This window comes from Diaporthe amygdali (assembly GCF_026229845.1).
Source record: "Diaporthe amygdali strain CAA958 chromosome Unknown NODE_28_length_639089_cov_64_968398, whole genome shotgun sequence".
Classification (NCBI taxonomy): Eukaryota; Fungi; Ascomycota; class Sordariomycetes; order Diaporthales; family Diaporthaceae; genus Diaporthe; species Diaporthe amygdali.
The window spans coordinates 90,817-111,118 of record NW_026517048.1 but is presented as its reverse complement, the minus strand read 5'-3'; the positions used below and the strand labels follow the sequence as shown (position 1 = coordinate 111,118).

Below are 20,302 nucleotides of genomic sequence, written 5' to 3'. Positions count from 1 at the left end.
ATTGGCCCATGATCATCTGGAGAAAGGCTGGTAAGGACTTTTAGATGGCTAATGCTACATGGTGATGGTTATGGTGAGAAACATCTCGCTCGTAAGTATTGCATCACTCAATATCAGGTAAATGTAGCATAATTTCGCATATCCCTGCATATACTCGTTTCTTTCCCTGTAAAAATATTTGATCATATGCTTGCCGGTAGAGAATTTTGGTTCCGCGCGATGTGTCGGATATCAGGCTCCTGAAGCATATGAAAGTGCTGACCTGTTTTCTTTTACCATCCTGCTGCCTTCGATCTCAACAAATTGTTCTCCTCCTGGAGTAAAAATGTCCAGTGATGTATATGCCTCCTTTGGAATAGCTCTCGAATTAGTATGTTCCAGGAGAAGACGTGAGAGTGGAGCTTCGATACCGTGTGTGAACACAGCCGATGCAGAGGCTGCCAGTGGGTTGATAAAGAGGCCGACGGCTGCTGTGAGCCAGCAGACCAAAATCGCTTATGCTGTGGACGCCTTGGCACCGCGCAAGTAAAGATTGGCATCTTATTGTCATTTCCCCTTAATTTGGGCGAACAGCATGAACACCACCTTCGGGGCGGCCGTCAAGACTCCCATTCTCTTTCGACATTGTTCAGCAATGAATGATCGTTACCATATTGGGTTTCATTCTACGTTATCACTTTGAGGCTTCTGGGCTTGTGACAATGTCATGAGCAGTCGGCTAACGTCAAGGATCATTAGTTGGCTGACGTGGTTTCTAAAATGAGAGTTGGGGTCCGGACCCTGCTCTGTTCTCAGCCTTCACGTGCAACCCAACGTGCAGCCTTGTGAGGTCTCATGGCAGTGGCGGAGGCTGTGAGAATGTATGATGGGGCCAAGATAAAGTCTTTCAGGCCACTAAATCCATCACCACTGTCGCCAATTACGTGCGGACCTCATGACTGAGGCCTCGAGGACCCCAAGAACACTTGCATCACAAGATAGGGATTTTTTGAAAGATATCTACCTTTGTGGTAGGAGGTCTGATCAAAGCCTCATCAGCATGAGGCTGAGACTACCAGATTTCACGTGAAGTCGGTGAAGAGGCTGAATGTGGGAAGATTAAGGTGGGGATGGGACTCATCAACAATACAGGTCGAAGACGGAGGTAACTACACTACTTGGAAAACTATAAAGAATCACGTTCACCGGCCTTTCTAGTCGCAATCATGCCTCAGATTTGTGGAGATCGAGCAACAGTCTGCATTTTAAGTCCTTGTTGACATGTTTTCTCTTCGTCCCTTTCGCCTCTTCGTCATCGTCGCTGCTCTTAGCACGGCGATGGCGACCAAGTTGAACGTCACCGCAATCGGCACCCACCGCAACAGCTCGCATTTCGAGTGCTGGGAACTGGACCGGCCGTTCACCTCATCAAACCAATCAGGACTGGTCAACACCAAGACAACAGTTCTCGGAGATGTCTCGAAGATGACATACAATGTTATCCCAGCCGGTTTTGACAGCGGATTTCATCCTGCGCCGACCAACCAGTAAGTTCGTCCGGGTTGAGACGAGAGACACAATACTGATACATGGTAGATGGGTGGTTATAGTCGGCGGACTGGGTGTGATCACGTTACCGGACAACAGCTCCACCACTTTCACCACCGATGGTGGAGAATTCGGCTTGTTATTCGCCACAGATACCGCTGACCTTACCGAACAAGGTCATGGCTCTTTTTTCCCCGGTCCAACGGAAAGCATTACTCTCCAGATCCCGACTAAGAACAACGAGATACCGAAACATCGGGTCTTGAGTGCAAATAAACCATGCACCGCGAATGAGGTCGCCGGATTGAGAGCCTGGGCAATTGGGGCCTAGGCGTAGTGCTCATAGTCGTTGATTTGCTAGGCTGGGGCAGAAAGTGTATTGCAGGACACTGCTACAAAAAGTTTGGGCCTGCAATTGATCTAGGCTTCACCTCACATATTAACATTGCGATGGCGTTTAGGTTCCTGTTTCGATGGTTTACGGGTCACATTGTGCTGGGAGGAGATTGACGCAATTTATTTGACAAGAAATCAGTCTATTAGACCGTTGTGTTCATGCACGTCTATCACAGAGTGTTATTCTGCAGCGTTCGCGGCTGAAACTCGTGATTTGTTTGAGAAGCCATGGTGAAGCTCTTCTTCTTTTCTCGATCGGTTTATTTCCAAGCTCTATATAAATCTTCGCGTTGCCCTATGTACAGCGTGGCTCATGTCATGCCTGAACCACTGTTCGCAACCGGTCGTGAAGTAGCCATAAAAGACTTTCTTTCTTTACTGATCTCAACAGGTGAAAGTGGCCGGTCCTGGGTTGACGTAAGATGTCGGGACAGGGTAGTTGATGTTGATCAAAATGCCGGGGTCTGTGGCACTGTAGGCCCCGGGGAAAGCAGCGAGGTTCGATGGTTGGGTGCTTCCTCCGCCAGTGACAGCAATCTGTCCGCAAGAAAGGTAGAATTGAGCAGCGCCCTCGCTTTGCGCTACGTGCAGCGCGATGTGCTCGTTGCGCATCAAGTAGTTCCCAGCAGGAATGCACTTCGGAATGGTCACGGAGATGGTGGACTTGCCTGTGCGGACGACGGATGTTAGCTCTTGATCATTGCCTGAAGTCTTGAAAGCTTCCCACTACTCACCATTGGATGGCCACGTCAGCTGGCTGCCGAACGTAGGCTGTTCTGCGTAGATCCTGAACCACACAGCGGTGGTGGGATCCCAAGTATTGATGTCTTGGCCCGTGGGAACCTTGGCCAGGTAGGACTGGAATGGACCCGGGTGGTAGATGTTCGGGTTAATGCTGACGCTGACTGGGCTTCCAGCAGCAACACTAACGGTTTGATTTCCGGCCTACATAATTTCTCGCGGTCAGCTATCTTCAGTAGAAAGTATTCCGAGATGACGTGATCTGATTGGACTTGTCTTGACAACGTCATACCGGGGGATGGGAAGGTGTAACAATGTACATACATAAAGCTGGTTGCAGCGAATGTCGTTGCTCTTGACATCACCGACGAAGCCGTTATCCTGCCAGTTCTTCGCCTGGCGGACGGCTGTCCAAGCGGCGGTATTCTGGATCGAAGGCAGAGTATCTGATTTATCGATGGGCGTTGGTCAGCCAAGACAGTTCAAGTGAAAACAGAAAGGGCCAATTTCGAGTTGTACTAACAGTGTGCGGTCACCGTGGACGCTGCCGCGAGGATGATAGTGAGGATCTGCATTTTCGAGTGCGGCACGAACGTAGGCCCTGCCGGTAAATTCAGTTCGAGAACAATCTTGAGGCTCTTCGGTTCAATAAAAGCCACGCGGAAAGTAGTGCAGTGGATCGTGGGAAAGATTCTTGGCAGAGGTAGATCCGGATCTTTCCCTTTATACGAGTGAAGTCTCCATTAGATTTCCCATGATATCCCCATGGTTGTCAGTTGACGCATGCCCACCTCGGGAGAATGGGCCGAACGGTCCTATTGAGCGTCCGTACCAAGTTCGCATATCGGGCCTCGATCAGGTCATTGGGTGGGTAAAAGCTTCTGCGTGCTTTAAATATATAGATCAATTTATTTTCGATAAAGCCGGGTGTTATAGGCACGGTGCGGATGTGCTCCGTGCCTCTCCCGCGTTTACGCTCGACCAACAGGGGGCAAGACTGCTCCAGAATGCCGATTGGCGGCGTCATCTTCTTTTACGTTGCTCTGAATGAATTTGAATTTTAGGATCACGATATCATTTTCAGGACATCGTCCACTCGGCTTCTTCATTTGACTAACATGTTCGACCGCGGTATTTTCTATGATTTCTTTCTTTACTTGTACAGATTATGCAACAAGCATGCTCTTTTATTTGAAAATATTAAGACATGAAAACAGCATCAAATATTGATACTGGTCGTCTCCTGACAGCAAAAAAGGATGTCTCCAGCTGATCATGAATATTTGTGGGTCTGCGGAAGGTAAACATCCGTCGCCATGGATGTCGTGCCCACTAACGGAGCCTCGCAAACAAACTCACCACCAGGATGGCTTGGCCATCCACTGGTATTTCTTGATTAAGCAGATCAGACGAAATGGTGGAAACAAATGTCCTTGCACGTCCATGTGCTGTAAAATCCTATCGAAGACCAGACTGGGCGTACTGGCCTTACCAGTAGCCAGACTTACTGAGAAGCGGCACCGTCTAACATTAGCGGCCGAGCGGGTGTCTGCCGGTGTTGAGTTAACACAACTATGACGCATTACTGCAGGTACGAGTTCCTTTTTCACTAGACACATCGGAAGCGTTCGTACACAGTAAGTGGGGCAACCTCTTTATCTCCCATCGAATCGTCTTCACCATATCCTCCACATATGCTGCTCAGCCATGAAAAGCGGGCAATACTGCCCATCCTTATACTCAGATTGGCTTCTCGGCCTTATCATGATTTTTGATGAGTGGTTCTTCCAGGTTCAACAGCAGTACAATAGAGCGGTCCAATCAGTCATGCATTCTGTACTATTCCTTATGTAAGCCCTTCCTGCTGCATGGATATAGTTCTTTCTCAGCTGCAACAAGGCTGCTCAAAACACAGGACTCCTACAACTGATATCATATCACAACTAATGGAAAAAACACCAATGTATGTGAGAAAAGGTTTCTCCGGCGGTCTTACTTTATGGTCGAAGAGGCTAAGCTATCCAGATTGAAACTAACAGAATAACGTCAGCTGACCACAACGACTTCGTAAACCAAAGAGCATACGCACAGATACAAAGTATTTTAGCGATTAAAATCATCTTCTGTCGTCTCTATGGAAAATTTAAATGACATTGTCAACGTCCACTTCTGCGTGGAATGGCGATTTGCACCGTCGTCACGAAGCAATGTTGTAGACTCTCTCTTGCATCACCATTATCATAAACTTGAAGCCGGAGCGTCGATTCATGTATTTCCAACTCGAAATCGACTCGCACACTTTTATACTCTTTGATTCGCTCATCACTCCCATCCCAGTGTGAGACAGGCGCCTAAAAACTACACCATCACGTGAGCTTGCCACGCCGCTTCTGCTCACATACTTGAAATGCTTGGCTAGCAAAAGCAAGTTTATTATTATACAAGACACTTATGAAGGGTGAAAACGTCGGCTTGTATTTCTTTGTGAAGGACTAAGCCACAAAATCGAATTGAAAATACCGCTATAGTAAATCGTGTTGGAAGCGATCTCTTCTTCAGCTATTCCGGGATTCGTCACATATTACGCAGGGAACCACTTGACCACCCATTTGAACAATAATTAGATATCAAACTAGTATCACTCCACAGCAATTTGATTCATGACGGCGAGTGTCTAAGCAGTCTTGTGCTCCTCAGGAGATGAGGCTTCTTGACCTTCCTCGCCCACCACAGACGGAGTTGGAGGATCTCGAACACAGTGCCTGGCAACCTCCCGCTCGTCATCAAGCCCACGGAAGACCAGTTTGAGCCAAGACAGTGGGCGTCGACTTGCGGATATGAAATCGCTCACCTTCGAATTCCACTGATTGGTAGTGTCGGGGATTTTCCAAACTTACCTGGCTTATATCGGCCTCCTCCTCATTGATTACGAAGTCGTTAGGATCTGGCATCTCGCCACCGCTTCCGAGATCCCGCATTTCAATTTCGTTGTTTTCGGGTGGTGGGGCTGTCCTTGATGTTTCGTCCTCTTTGGGCAGGTTGAGGATCAGCGGACTGCAAACGAAGAGCAGAAACACTATCCCCAGCAGTGCGCCGAGAATATAGCTAAGCCGTTCAGCGTCATCGAGCTGCTCTTGGGCTTTGACTAGAGCTGAAACGCAAGCCGAAGTGCTGTTGCAGATGAGAGTGGTGTTTAGTACAGGGGCCATAATTGCAACCCCCTTCCTAACTTTGGTCTATTGACGAGATGAACAGAGGGCTCGATTGAGTGACTGGCTGGAGATCGCAGTTTTCCTTGAAAGTGGTTGAGATCCGGATTTCCAGCTTCAGCGTGGAAAGCAGTTGCCTCTCTGGTAACATTACTGGAAAAATTGACCTTATATATATCGTTAATGGTCTTCCTCGAACCGCATAAGCACAAAGACTTGAACAATCCACAATGATAACTTCCAGCCGAGTGAGCGGGATCTTTTCTTGGTCTCTCTCGTCACAATACATAACAAAGACACATGGCTACAAGATTAATTCCTTTCTTCGAGCTTGAGACGGCACAGTCAAAATTCCAGTACTACATGTAACATAACGAGCAAGACTATGTCGATGCAACATTGTCAATGATGGCTTGTTAATAATCCTGGTCACGGATGTGGCATGTCTCCACTACGCTCAGCTTGCAGCTCCGTCCTGACCTCGAAAGCCGCTCTGCATCCCTCTTCAATGGCACCGTCTATGAAGCTGCGCCATCCAAGAGCCCAGTCCGAGTTTGCAAACACAATATTACCGTGCCGAGATCTCATGTCCTCCAAATGGTTGGCCAGCAATCCTGGTGGGGAGAAGAACCATGCTCCCTTTGAGAATTCATCCCTTGACCAGTTGTGGAAGACCAGCCGAGCAACGTCGGGAGACCTTCCCTTATTGTTCTCAGGTGCGAACAGACCTTTGACTGCCCCCAATGTATCCTCCACATTTTCTTCAGCGTTCATGTGGTTGAATTTGCCACCGAAGGCAACAATATGTGTATTCCCGGCTGGTGTCGTGCCGTCACCGATGGCGTAGAATAGCTTATTGTAAGGATACGTAACGCCTGTCCATGATCGGAGGTCTTTGTCTGGGATCTCAGCGTGAACTTTCACGCACTGGTTGACATGGCCAATGTTGATGGCAGATTGCTTGCCGATTGGTAGAGGAGGGTCGAAAGACAATGCTCCCAGTACATTGAGCGGAACAGTCGAGATCAACCGATCTGCATGATACTGCTGCCCTTCTCTTGTTGTCACTGTGACATTGCTTCCAGTGTCCCTGACCGACTTGATGGGGCTGTCTAAAGCATAAGATAAACGCTTCGTTGTAAGGGCCTCGTTGAAGAATTTGATGGCGAAGCTTGACTGGCCGCCTCTGCGATACCTAAATTAGCTACAATCTTTAACAAATAAAACCGCCCTGGACCAAGACCATCTGTGAGCACCCCTCTCCTCACCCAGGCCACACAGGAAAACAAAATAAAGAAGAAAGAAAGGCTTCATCGGCTGACGACCCAGAGAAAAGGAAAGATTCATAATGGTGTTGCACCTACCGAAATTTCCATGTAATGAGGTAATCAAGACAGCCTTGATAAGTGTAGCCACACATAGCCCACCAATGTACCATCTCGTGGAAACTCATGGTCTCCAGCGTGCCGCCGCTGCAAAGGAGTATGAACGACTCCAGGGCAGCTCGCTCATCGAGTGTGAGTGAGTGCGAAATCTGGTTGATTCTGTCAAGTGCAGAGAGCTTGTCCAGGTCTACCGCCTTCTCGATTTTGAAGGTATCATGTGGCAGAGGCATAATCTTCCGCCCAAATGATCCATCAACGTTAAAGAATTTGCCCAGCGCTGACGCCATGAGTTCGTCCTTGATTTTATTCAAATTGTAAGCAAATAACGCCATCTTCGGGGAGAAATTTATGATACGGGGGTATAAATACCTCCTGCTCATGATTCATCTTAACATTGCCCTGTGCAGTGTTGAACTCGAAGTGGTTGACTCCTTGTGAAAAGTCGAATGAGTTCACCAACTGGTTGGTCATTTGATACCTGGCAATCTCCCGCCACACGTTCGCCTGGCCCCAATGCACCCATGTGCCTCCCATCTCAAACGGATAGTCACCGATGTTCGACGACCATGACCGTCCTCCAATACGGTCTCTTCCTTCCAAGAGAAGGACTCTCAGGCCCTCAATTGCAGCATTTCGAGCGGCTGTAAGACCACAATAGCCTGCACCGATGACTATCACGTCGTATTTGGACTCGGAGGTTGATACATTGGTTGAAGGGAATATGACACCGATGGACGGTACGCCCTGCTTCAAGCCGGAGGCCTTGGTCCAAGAGTAGCCGTCGCGGGAAGTCATTTCAGGTCAAGGATAATCTTCTTCAGCTTGGGTTAGGGAGGCGTCAAACACAAAATCAAGATGCGGAAGAGGGAACGAAATTTAATTATATTCTGAATTAGCAATCACACTGACGTCCCCCCTATAGTCACCTCTGGTAGGAAATTTTGATTTGCTGCGGAGATACTGGCTGGCTTATTCCAAGCTATCTGAATAGACAGCTGAAGGTAGACGAGGTTACAAGGGAATGTTGAATATGCTACTATAGTTCGAGAAGAAGCTATCGTCCAACGATCATCCCCTTGCTCCTCCCAAGATCACTAAGAAGAATCCCGTCCCAAAAGGGGCAATATTCAGAGAAAATACCCCACTCAGGTTCCCGGATTGACCAATTGGCGCCTGAGGCGCAACACAGTCCCGGATCTGGCCGGGATCTGGTTTCTATGCAAGTGGTTGTGGGGAAGAGCTTAACCTGCGTTCCACCGGCATTGGGTGCTTGGCTCTCAGATTTCTCCCATCAGCAACTGCTTTTGGAACTTCTTCAAGTCGTCCGGCGAAGCTCGCCATTGCTTTGCTGCATTGTGCCCACTACCACTGTCTGCTCGGCTCGATTTGATAAAGCTATTCGAGTGGATCCATCATGGCCATGCCCGTTTCAAAGGAGCCGCACCAAAGCAAAAAGGAACGAGGTAACGTGCAACGCTTTCCTTTATTCGAATTCAAGACTGCTGTGGTAAGCGAGCCGGGAGAGCTTTGCTGATGTTGGCGCAATAGGCTGCTTCCAATGTTCTAGGAGAAGGATCGTTTGTGACAGAGTTGAGCCCTCGTGTGGCAAATGCGTAAAGAAAGGTGTTGAATGCTCCGGTCTCGCTAGGATCCGCTTCAATAACGGTGTTGCCCGTCGCGGTAGATTGAAGAACTGCACAATTCCAGTGGTTGAAGTCGCCGGCGCAGATAAGCAGGACTCTTGTTCACTGCCAAATGAAGTGAAATTCTCTGAGCTTCGATGGCATCCACACAGTTCACCACGGAATGCAAGATCCGGCAAGGGCCAATATCAGGCCCAGACCGGGAGTGTCAATGCCTCCAAGCGACGGGCCAGATTCGAGCCGTTTCCAACACAACCTGTGGTAGATCGGCCCGATGATGCGCGATGCTCGCCTTCAAATTTTCCAATTACAGGTCTTGATGATGCATTGTCGTCAACCGGGTCAAGTTTCTCCCAAGATCAGCAGCCAGAAGAATCGGGGTCATCAACGCAAGATGAACAGTGCAACAAGGAATTAGAGATGAGTCCTCGAAGCAACCTCGAACGAGAACCGAATCAAGAAGTAATACATCCACATGGTGTTGCGCCATGGATCGCGCCCCTTGCCCCAGAAACACGAAGGCTATTGTATCACTGTAAGCAAGAAATTTTCAATTCTCAATAGCACCCCAGATTTAACCTGTATGTAGTCTCGGAAGCCGTCGCGCCTGTCATGGTAATTCTAGACAAGGTTTCAAATGGATACCGCGAATTCATTTTGCCTATGGCACTTCAAGACGAAGTGCTCTGCAGGGCGGTTGCAGTCGTGGCGGCCCAGCACCTTAGCCAGGGGCTGCCTGCGCTGGAAGTGGCTGCTGAGAAGGGCCGCGCGGCGGTGATCTCACGACTCCGACGGGATGCATCATTTGAATCTCAAGTCTTCAACGAATTCACATGGGCCACTTTGATAGTTCTTCTCGTGGGTGAGACCGTTACAGGAAATGTTGACTACGGCCTCCTTGTCCAGATGCTGCTATGCTTGTCAAACAATCATGCCGTCAAGACGAAGCGATCGCCATTGACTCAATTCCTTGAGGCTCAGACACACATGTTAGTTGATGAAAATGTGCCTCCTGACTTCTTAGCCCTGAAAGTTAACATGCCTGCAAGGTTCACAATGTTAGGACAGCCTTTTCTTGGAGAAGACGATGGCGTCAAGTTCATACAAAGGACATTTGACGGCTGTACAGACTGGCTTCCATGCGAAGAACTTCCTCTACATAGCGAAGATAGGCGGAACGTGGTTCTGATAAGACAGTGCTTCGCAGAGGCCTGTAACATCTACCTTGGGCGTGCCACTACCAATCACAAACAGGAAGTGGTCATCGAGCGTCTGACACAACTTCTACTTCAAATCGACAGCGATGCACGGGGTGCTCACGCATTGGTATGGGTCTATTTTATCGCGGGAGCCGAGGCCAATGATCCGCAGCAAAGGGAGTTTTTTGTCACCCGCATGAACGAGACCTATCAACAGACAAGGTTTCGCAATATTCCAGCCGCTGTGCAGTCACTCCAAAGGATATGGATGAGGAGATCGAGTCAGAAGTGGACGAGCTGCCTTCCGGAGCTGACGCGGGTTTTGGTCATGTGAGTATTTGTAGCTAAGCAATAGGCAGATTAAAATATCATTGGCTTCGTCAGCATGTTATCTGGATGGCAAAACCTCCTTTGTAGCAATACATGATACCCATGATGGCGAAAGTAATATAATGTGGAAGTATACAGTCCTGTCATTCACACCTAAATGCAATATGACTCAGAGTCAGAAGCAATGTCAAAGAAGAAACGAAATGAATTGGTATTATCAGAGAGACGCATGGATCTAAAAGAAATCAATCATCACTTGATGAGAGTCGGATACGCCAAATTTATGAATCTCGCCGACAGAAAAAGGAGAGCCATCACTTCACACTTGCGAAGTCAGGTTGCGGGCGACCGTCGGCCTGGAAGGGCCCTCACCACAGTCACGGTCACAATGGCCAGCCCAGGTACAGCCCCTATGGACTCCAGGGCGAGCACCAACTATCGGAAATTCATGCTCCTTGTTCATGATATCATGGTCTGGAGGAGTGACCACGGGATGGTCCACGTCAAGCTCCGTGAAATGTGCGTCTCTGGGGCCTGCGGAAGCCTTGGGCTCAGCTAACCAATCAGGCAAAGGCTCATCAAAGACAGCCTTCGCGGTAGCAGCGGCAGCAGAAAGCGCCGCAATGTCCGGCGCCTTCTCCTTTCCCTTACCCTTGCCATCCAGCGCTTTCGCCTTCCATCGGAGCACACGCGGGCCGAGGGCCAGCAAAGCGCCCATGGAGACGGTGCCCTGTTGGGCCGGGGGCGGGGCCTGGATAGGGTCCGCAGAGTCCTCATCAGCCAGGTCGAACGCGTCGGGGTGCGGAAGGTCGGGTCCGCGCTGGCACCCGAAGGTATCATCATCATCGACATGCAAGCCGCGCGAGACACCACCTGTAACGGGCACATGGACTGGTTCGGGGGCCCTGACGGAGTCTGGGAAGCGGTCCCAGGGGTTGCCAAAGATATCGTACTCTTCTGGGCGAGGCAGCTTGCGCAAGCGCGCACGCTCGCGGTGGCGTTCGCGTTTGGGGTCACCGAGCTCGAGATCGCGCAAGGCGATGTTCCTCTGGCGCATATTAGACCAGGCACGTCTCGGCGGAGTCAGAGCCAAGGAAAATAATAGCATGATACTCACAGTAATGACGAATCCAATTACGGACATACCGCGTACCCAGCTTTTGTCAACTTCCCTCATTGTATGCGTGTCCTGCTTCGACAGTTGCTCAAGGGATTTCAGATGCTCACTTTTGTCGTCAAGAGCTTATGCCGTCGAGTAGGAAGTTGTTGCGGTTAGTTGTTCTCAGCTTGGTCGTTGGCAGGAAGTCAAGAGACCAAGACTCAGTTCATGCTTGGATCGGCGCGGCTGGTAATTATGTAGTGTTTAATTTAAGAGCCTTTGCCGAGCCGTTCAAAAAGGCGTTGTTGCTCCCATAATATTGCCTTTGCAATCACATACAAAGATTGCTCCCAAAGAACGCGGAATCTACAGAGACTTTTGAAAGGCCTTGATAGACTGACGTCTCAGACAAAGACTTCTCGGGAGACAAGGACATTGTTCCTTTGTGTCCATTCTGACAAATCAGGCCAAGCTAGTGCGCTCTGTTCCATGTCGTGAGGAGCGGACTTGAGATTTGTGGCTCACAGAAGAATATTCGCGACCTCTGGTAAAATGTGGTAGAGCTGACCTGACCGAGGCCGAATAGTTGAACCGTATGACCATGATGACGTGGCCGGGCCAGGGCTGGTTGTGTATACGGTGGGCAAACTTGGTTTTAGCTGTGAGACACATGAGCTGCTCGACAGGAAAGAAATTAGGTCGACTTTGGGAGCAGCAGTGAGAATGCTATAGGGTAACCAGTGGCCTAGGACGACCTGCTATGGGACATGCAATCTGAGGCGACGTGGAACACTTAGTATGCCGGCTCTGGGATGGCGTAGAATGGAACGGTAAGTGAATATACAAATCAAAACACATCTTACACAACACACGCATGGCGTTGGATCTCACCGAGGTGACCAAGACAAACACTTGTATTACACTACGGTTGAGGTATCAATGATCTCGCTTGACGATGAATGAACTTTAAAAAATAACAAGAAAACAAAGCCTACTAAACACGTCCTTTCCCTTATAGCCTCAAAAAGCAAAACATTTGATAGTGGAGAGCGGCAACCACCACCACCATGACGTTACCGACGACGACGACGACGATGACGGTGCGTGCGTGCGGGTTTGTGGTGGGCGCAGGTTCGGCGTCGACTTGTTTGACCCCGGAGCAATTGGCTGTCTAGTCGACCTTGGCATTTGCAAGCGTCCTCGCCATGGGGCTGCTGATGTTGTTGACCTGATTCATCGAGAGCTTCTTGTACTTGGACTGTTTTCGCAGTTTTTTTCGGGCAACCATGACGGGGACGGAGCTCTTGGTCACCAGGTAATTAGAAAATGAGCCAAGAATGACGCTGCGGATGAGTTGTTAGCTATGTTTCGTTCTCAGGCAAGATTTGGATGGAGCCGCCGGTCACAACTTACCCCTTCAGGGCGCTCTGTCCCCGACTGCCCAGGACAACAAGAGTCGGGTTGACGACATCGATAATCTCGAGTATCTGATGCTTAGGGTTCTTGCAGTGCAGAACCTCTACGATCACACGGACCTGCAGCTTTGTCTTGCGGAGGAGCCTTTCCACCCTGTCGGTGATGTCCTGAACGGCCCTGTGCCGTTCTTCCTCGGCCTTCGATTTGATTGGAGTTGCCAAAGACTCCGAGCTTTGGTCGGCTTTATGCACTTCTAGGGCGCTTCCACCGGGGGTGACAGGTGCTTTGCTGTCGGCAACTACGTTTAGCGCAGCACCTTGATCCTTGATGGACTTGGCGTCGTCAGCTGGAGCAATGCCGGCCTCCTCGTCAACACAGTAAAGGCAAATCATGGTATCGCCATCTCGGAGTACCGTGCCAACTGCCCACTCGAGGGCATGTGTCGCCTCGTCACTCAGATCAGACGCAACGATGTACTTGCGCAGAGTTCTCTGCTCTTCCTTGGCTTCCTGCGCGACCTTTCGCCAGTCGCCGCGGTAGATGATGCGCAGAGCTCGAGCAGCATTAGGTGTGTCCTTGATAGGAGTCTGAAACAATGAGAGCTTCTGTGCTCGCCTGATATCTGTGAGATCAGCCTCCGTGTCGGAGTCCATAGGCGTCCTTGCTCCCGAGGGCGGGCCATCGTCGAAGCTGGTGGCTGGATGTATTGAAGATGCTTTCGAAGACTTTGTCCTCTCACTCTGGCCAGCGGGTCCTGTGACGGTGATTTGGGGTTCATCGAGAAGTGATCGGTACTGGTACTTGACGTGAGGGTTCTTCGCAACCTCAATGCCTGTGATATCTGTTAGAACGGGCTCTCTGCTTCTCAGGACAGAATGTGAATTTTTCCTTACGTTCTTCCTCAGCAGCCGCTAGCAGGCTCAGTGCTGTTCTGTCCTTGTCCGCCTTCGCTCCTGCCTTGTCGGAGTCCTCAAAGCTCCTAGCTGCCTTACGGCCACGATCTCCCTCCTCCGCATTCGAGTCGTTGTCGTCGCTGCTATCGTCGAACAAATCGTCGCCGTCGGGGCTGAAGTAGTCTTTAGCCAGCCTGCCGCCATCGGTGTGCTCTTCGCTCTTTTTCTTGCGCCCAATCTCTGCAAGGGTCCCGCCAGAACGGAGGAGGTTTGCGTCTGAGAGCCGCCGGTACGCGTTGCTCATGTCCACCCCGTACGTCTCCTCCACGAACGCCCTCCCTGCCGGGCTGAGGTGCCTTCCTGACAGCAGGTTCGGGGCGGGTGAGCTCGACCGTATGCCGAGACGGGAGTGAGGAGACCGCGACTTGCTCCCAAGGCGCATTCCAGGCCCCGCTATGGAGTGGCGACCCCTGGTGTCACCAGGGAGCGGTATCCTGCTGACATCACTGCCGCGTACGATGTGGGACATGGCAGAGGGAGGCTGGGGCACCTTCTTGTTGCCCTGCGTAACACGCTTCGGGAGGGCAGCATGGCCGGTATTGCTCGTGATGATGTCGGAGAATTGGTATTCGGAGGTAAGGTCTCGGTTGCCGTCTGATCGGGGGCCAAAGCCCACAGGTCTTGCCGCAGCATCGGACATGTGCCTGGGGTGGGAGGAGTTGGCGGCGCGGGCAAGCTGGTTGGACGCCAGCACGGGCGAGGACGGGGTGCTGAAAACCTGCTTTCCTGCAGAAGCAGATGTTGGAGGGCTGTCCATGTCGAGCATGCTCCTGACGGGGCCAGCTGGCGGGCTATCAACGTCAAGCATACTTTTCATAGGGCCTGCGCGAGTGAGACACATGGTTAGTTAAGGACTGATTCTGGTCGTGCGCGAAGGGGCATGTTTACCTATATCCAGCATGCTCCTGACAGGCGACCGAGGGGTGAAAGGAGACGAGGAGCGAACGCCGCTGAGAGCGCTGGGTGGGCGAGGGCGGTTCCTAGCCGCAATGAGGGCCTCTACCTCGCGCCTCTCCTCCTCCAGCGCCGCCTCCATAGACATGACTTTGTGCGGGCCAGACATGCTGGAGAGTCCAGTGCTTTATTTCGGTGGTGATCTGGTGAGACGGGCAATCGAGTGTGGACGGGCTCGGCGTGGGAGGACAATCGGACAGGTTCGACGTAAAAAAAGAAAACCGCCAAAGTTGCCCAACGGCAAGTCGTCGCCAAGATGTATTCGGTCGCGCAAGAGGCTGGGGTGTGATGCTCGATCGAGAGGTGTGGTATTGTAACTCAAAGGTATGGCAGGTTCGAGCTTAACGTGGGATGATCTGTGGGCGTCGTTGTGTGCAGGATTCGAGGTCAGGGACAGGAACACACAGCATCGTGTGTGTCAACGGAGGGGGTGAGAGCGGGACGTTGCGATGGGTCGAGTGGCCTTCAGGTCATGGCTGCGCAGAGGGTGGCCCGGTCAGTTGCCAAGAGAAGTGGTCGCCAAGTCTGAGTGCTGGGTGCTGCTACAGCTCCTGGTCGACTTGTGTGTGTGTGTGAGTGTGTGTGAGTGTGTGTGTACACGCAGGCAGGCAGGCAGGCAGCTCTGTACTGTAGAGACAGGACGGTGTGGGCGTGAGTGGGCTGGGCGAGAAGGTCTGACTGACTGCCAAGTCTTTGGCGCAGTCGACGATCAATGAAAAGGAGGGGAAGCTCCCTGTGGTGTTTCTGCTGCGCCCGCTGTGGACCGCGTGGGCTGAGATGATGTCAAGTCAATTCTCCAGTCCGCCCTTGATGGTTTCTTTTTGGGTCTTGACCAAAAGAAAACGTAAGGATGGGCGGAGGTTGTCTCGGGCGGGCTGGTTGTCTCTCTGTCTATGATGTTTATTATTGTTCATTGGTTTCATTCATTAGGCTTTTTAGCCGTGCCGCTAGGCTGCGACGATGATCAGTGCGTGCTCAACATGTGGCATTTCTCCTCTGTCACCTTTTACTGAAGCAGCACGGATTCTCATGCTCTGCTCCGCTTGGGCATCTGTCGGAAATGAACGAGGCCAGACCAACCCAGACCCGACCTGTTAATTGATGGGTCCTCGGATACTCGGAGACATTTTGAGCCTCTTCTTGCCTTGCTGTTCAGCTATTCCCTCAGATACTTTAGTTTTCTGAGAGAGAGCGATAATAGCCAATATCCATCTTCAACGTCTAACATATGTACTGTGTCCGCGCGGACGTATCACAAGCCAGAGTTCAGGGCCCAAAAGCTAAAGGGGCAGGGCTGGTGGGCAGGCAGATGGGGAACTGCATCTGCAGTAATGCCTCCTGCGGCCCTTGACCACCCTTCCTGTCTTCTAGGCCTTAAGCGCTGCCCCACACGCTAGTCAAGACCCCGCCGTGCCCGCCGTGCCCGCCTACGTTCAAGGTTGTAGGTTAGCCGATCCCCGACAATTCTCATCCCTGCCCCAGACGCTGGGAGGGTCCAGGAGTCCAGACGACCAGACGACCAGACGACCAAACGACGAAACAAGCCGGCGGCCAAGAGCTGCAATGTCATGACACAACACAACACTACACAGTACGGCAAATCTACATGAAAACAGTTGCCAGACCATACACAAGACTGTGAACATGACTGGACCAATAGCGCATAGTGCTCCTTCTCATAGAATGAAATTCCTATGGGACAACATATTTTGGGATAACCCACTACGTCTTGCGGGTTAACCTGCTGTAGGATAACCTCCTGTGGAATGACCTCCTGTCGGATAATATCTTAAAGGCTAGGAGCTGTTTGTCCTTCTAATCCATTTCTACGCCCTTGGGCAACTCAGCAACCTCCAGGATCCCCTGCCAGATGTAGTCGAGACCGGTTCATGCTGAGCCTCAGGCCAAGACCACAGGAGTTGTAGTCCATCGGACTGTCTCCGTCCAGTGCATTCCAAGGTGGTGTACCAGGTATTTTACATTCATATTTACAGCCTGCCAACTGCCAACTGCCAAACCACCATCACTCCGGCATGCGACCGGTTCTTTGAGTCGGCATACCTACACCAGCACAACCAGCCGCATAGATAGCCATACAGGTAGTCAGATAGACTGGTAGATAGGCCGGAAGCGGGCGAGACCGCAGGCGCACGCATCCTCTTCAACGCGTGCTAGAGTCCATACAACAGGCGCCAACACACCTAGCCGACCCTCCTCTTCATCAGGGCTGGCGAGCTAAGATTCGCCCGGACACTCGTGCCCAACTTGTGCAGCTGGTTCCTCTTATCCCACACACTGCTCTTGCCCTCGATCACCGCCACGATCTCCTCGCCAATCCTGTGCGCCAGCATCTTCTTGCCCGAACCGTTCGACGTCTTCTTCTCCACCACGTCCATGATCCACGTGAACGCAGTCCTCCGCCGCGCCCTTCGCGAGATTGGCACCGGCACTTCCAGCGCCTTACCACCACCCGCCAGGCCCGTGAAGCCGCGGATCCGGATCAGCGGTGCCACCGAGTCAACAGCCAACATCAGGTAGAGGTTCGGGTTCAGTGGGAGGTGCTCTGCTGGAGGAGACCCAGGCAGGAGCGGTCGTTGGGGGTTGATCTTCGGGGCGGGTGATGTTCGCAGGTAGTTGAGGATCATGGCCATATCCTGTACGGCTGTTAGCTTCTATTCTCTCCCATTTTGACTGTCGTGGCTCCCTCGTAGAGAATTGCGACTGTACAGGACTTACCCTTTGTGCCTTGCTCAGCTTGCCATCGCGCATGAGCAGCTTGGTAAGCTGTATTATACCCTCCTCGTAGCGGTGCTGCATGTGGAATTTCGTCTCGTGAAGCTTGCCTTGCGGTATCTCTGGCGTCTCGAACTTGAACCCGCCAGAGCGCTTGTCGAAAGGGTTCAGGCCGTTCGCCGTGAGCTCCAGCTGCGCCAAAGCCTCCTCGACGGGCGTCGGTTCCCGCATCTGCACATCCTCCTCTCTAATCGGACCTCGTGATGGTGGTATAGGAAGGTCGCTTGATTGACCAGGAGTCGCTCCTTCAGCAGCACCGGGTATGTTGGGAATGCCGCTCGAACGAGGCACTCTTGGGTCTGTGGAGAGCTGTCGTGCAAGTGCTGTAATTGCGGGTCGCTGCGACTGTGCCGGCCGTCTTGATCGAATAGCGATGGAGCGGCATGCGCCCCATAGGTTGGAGGTCGGAGGCATTGTGAGGTGTGCTGGGCGACTGCAATAACAAATTGCAAATCACGGGCGCCAGTAGATGGCAGTGATGCGCGGTCGAAGCGATCGCGAAAAATCGAAGCCACTTCCGGCAGGCATGGCGCGGCTTATGTAAGCTCCCGCAGACCTGCCAGGGGCATCCTCTCTTGCTCCAAAAGCTCATCCCAAGCTCCTCTTCAGGGCTTCTTCCATTTACATACAACCGTTCGGCTTCTTGCATGTCGATCCCTGCGTCTTTTCTTATTTTGTCATGCTTCATCTCAGCTTGAGACTTTGTTCTACGACTTCACCGCCTCGGTTTTTGAAGGCGAAGCCGCACAATTCACGCCTTTGTCTCATCTTGGAACATCACAGCGAGCGACCAGCAGCTTCGTACGATCAAGGGCAGACACTGACTATTCCCATTATTTCCGCGCGCCCAGCAATCGGGCGTCGATGATCTTACCATGGACTGATATGCACTTTGAACCATCATCGCCCGGATTATCTGTTCCGCCCCCATCGAGATGGAACCCATCTTGTCCGACCCGGTTCACCGGTCAGCACCAACACCGAGGGCTGGATTCCATTGCGACTCCATTGCATCAGGCCGCTTCAATGAAACCCAATTGAACCCCCTCCTTGCTGTCCGCCTCGCCGAAAATGGGATCAATCAGGTCTCAATGCGAGACTACACTCGAAGCCGGTCACTGGCACCCTTTATTTTCAACGCTCAACTCCACCGCTCGTGTCATACTGTAAACCGATGACATGATGTCTCGCTCGGCTAAATTGCCCCCGTCTCCCCGTCCACGTGGTGGTTGGCATGCAACAGACTGCAGTACAGTCAGCACTCAAGCCCGACACTGGCATGCGCGACATACATCCGCGGCCCTCGGCCCTCCCTGGTCGGTTCCTCAGTGGATCGCCATCGCTTGTGATCACAGGACTCTGTATGGGGAAAGCAGGGGAGGGAGGCTTAAACCTGAGGCCTCTCCTGCTTTTGTCATGTTGTCCAATCCCGGATGAAGCCGCAAACAAGCCGGTGGGCCTCGCCAGCGATGTCCGAATGCAGGGTTGACAGCTCCGCCTGGCTGTCTGCCTGGTACCCGATAGACAGTTTATTCTATGCCTTCAATATGCTTGAGGGTGTACAATGACCCATGGCTGAGACAAGGGTCGGCTCCTCTTCCCACACGAGCATGTCCTGCAGGTGTCAGGGTGTCATTGGACTTCGACTACTTTACTTCCCCAAAGCAACCCAGCCCTGTAACAAGTGTTAGCCGCAGAAACAGCTGCATGCCAATCTGCAGTGAGAGCCAGGTGGCCGCAGGTCGTTGGGAGGAATAAGACCGTTTTTTTTTCTTGTCGTTACTCTAACAGGGTTTGCTGGCCTCGGAGTCGAGGGCCGGATCAATTGCCATGGTCTGCATTGCACGAGAAGAGGAGACTGGAGCGAGGCAGAATCCTGCCTCAGCATGGCGAACCCGACCGCAGTGTGCTGCTTGTCCTGCACCTCCGAGTAGTCTACGTCGAGTACACCGGCTCTCAACGCTACCAACGTTCAGACCCTTGCTCGCAGATCTTGGCCCAGATTTCTGCCCCCGATGGTCACTCAACCATGAATGAGCTGTCATCTTTCGAGGCCTCATTGTGAGCATTGTTCATTATTGCTTTTTGTTTCCAAAGTCAGAAGGCCAGAAGGCCCAACGTCGCATGTCACAAAAAAGTTGAACAAAAGAAGACATGTAATATCTGATTGGCATTATTATGAGACTGCTCTCATCTGATCTTATCTCGAGATGCTAGTGCCAAGAGCAAGTACAGTTATGGAAAGAGATGGGGAAAACCACTTTCCCATGGACTCCGTCATGTGAAAACGTCCCTCACTCCATTTTTTGTCTTTCGCAATCTGACTTGCTTTTCCTTATCTCTCCCCATGTACTGTTGCCGTCCTTCCTCCCTTCGGTCAAAGATGGAAATGACGAAGTGGAAGTGCCGTTCTGATCAAGCAAAGTGATGTCGTAGAACAATTTCGACTACCCAAGCCCTGCACAAACACAAACACACACATACACACAGACACACAGACACCGCTTCCCACCGGGAGTTTTAGATCTGCATCCGCCTAGATCCGGCCCACTTGCCTAACCCAGCCCAGAGGTGGGAAGAAGAAGCAAACAGGCGCACCCTCGCCCCGGTCATTTTGTCAATCTCGCTTGTTCCCGCATGTCTTGCCCTCTGCCCAG

At 51.6% G+C, this 20,302-nt stretch overlaps 7 protein-coding genes across 7 annotated transcripts; 2 read left to right on the top strand and 5 right to left on the bottom strand.

The window, feature by feature from the left end:
• Positions 1-1,260: 1,260 nt before the first annotated feature.
• Positions 1,261-1,858, top strand: J7T55_014748 (uncharacterized protein; the record flags this gene model as incomplete). Its single annotated transcript, XM_053131720.1, has 2 exons — positions 1,261-1,526; positions 1,576-1,858. The coding sequence occupies 2 exons, from the start codon at positions 1,261-1,263 to the stop codon at positions 1,856-1,858; spliced, it is 549 nt and encodes a 182-aa protein (XP_052990109.1).
• Positions 1,859-2,307: 449 nt separating this feature from the next.
• J7T55_014747 (uncharacterized protein) lies at positions 2,308-3,239 on the bottom strand (the record flags this gene model as incomplete). The annotated part of the gene is made up of 4 exons (XM_053131719.1): positions 2,308-2,591; positions 2,658-2,868; positions 2,989-3,110; positions 3,188-3,239. 4 exons carry the CDS (start codon positions 3,237-3,239, stop codon positions 2,308-2,310), a joined length of 669 nt encoding a protein of 222 aa, XP_052990108.1.
• A 2,099-nt stretch (positions 3,240-5,338) lies between these two features.
• Positions 5,339-8,053, bottom strand: J7T55_014746 (uncharacterized protein; the record flags this gene model as incomplete). Its single annotated transcript, XM_053131718.1, has 5 exons — positions 5,339-5,515; positions 5,562-5,835; positions 6,307-7,059; positions 7,238-7,554; positions 7,628-8,053. 5 exons carry the CDS (start codon positions 8,051-8,053, stop codon positions 5,339-5,341), a joined length of 1,947 nt encoding a protein of 648 aa, XP_052990107.1.
• Positions 8,054-9,513: 1,460 nt separating this feature from the next.
• Positions 9,514-10,434, top strand: J7T55_014745 (uncharacterized protein; the record flags this gene model as incomplete). The annotated part of the gene is made up of 1 exon (XM_053131717.1): positions 9,514-10,434. The coding sequence occupies one exon, from the start codon at positions 9,514-9,516 to the stop codon at positions 10,432-10,434; it is 921 nt and encodes a 306-aa protein (XP_052990106.1).
• Positions 10,435-10,749: 315 nt separating this feature from the next.
• Positions 10,750-11,574, bottom strand: J7T55_014744 (uncharacterized protein; the record flags this gene model as incomplete). The annotated part of the gene is made up of 2 exons (XM_053131716.1): positions 10,750-11,478; positions 11,548-11,574. The coding sequence occupies 2 exons, from the start codon at positions 11,572-11,574 to the stop codon at positions 10,750-10,752; spliced, it is 756 nt and encodes a 251-aa protein (XP_052990105.1).
• Positions 11,575-12,700: 1,126 nt separating this feature from the next.
• Positions 12,701-14,961, bottom strand: J7T55_014743 (uncharacterized protein; the record flags this gene model as incomplete). Its single annotated transcript, XM_053131715.1, has 4 exons — positions 12,701-12,872; positions 12,943-13,777; positions 13,839-14,720; positions 14,787-14,961. 4 exons carry the CDS (start codon positions 14,959-14,961, stop codon positions 12,701-12,703), a joined length of 2,064 nt encoding a protein of 687 aa, XP_052990104.1.
• A 2,092-nt stretch (positions 14,962-17,053) lies between these two features.
• On the bottom strand, positions 17,054-18,059 carry J7T55_014742 (uncharacterized protein; the record flags this gene model as incomplete). The annotated part of the gene is made up of 2 exons (XM_053131714.1): positions 17,054-17,506; positions 17,589-18,059. The coding sequence occupies 2 exons, from the start codon at positions 18,057-18,059 to the stop codon at positions 17,054-17,056; spliced, it is 924 nt and encodes a 307-aa protein (XP_052990103.1).
• Positions 18,060-20,302: the final 2,243 nt, after the last annotated feature.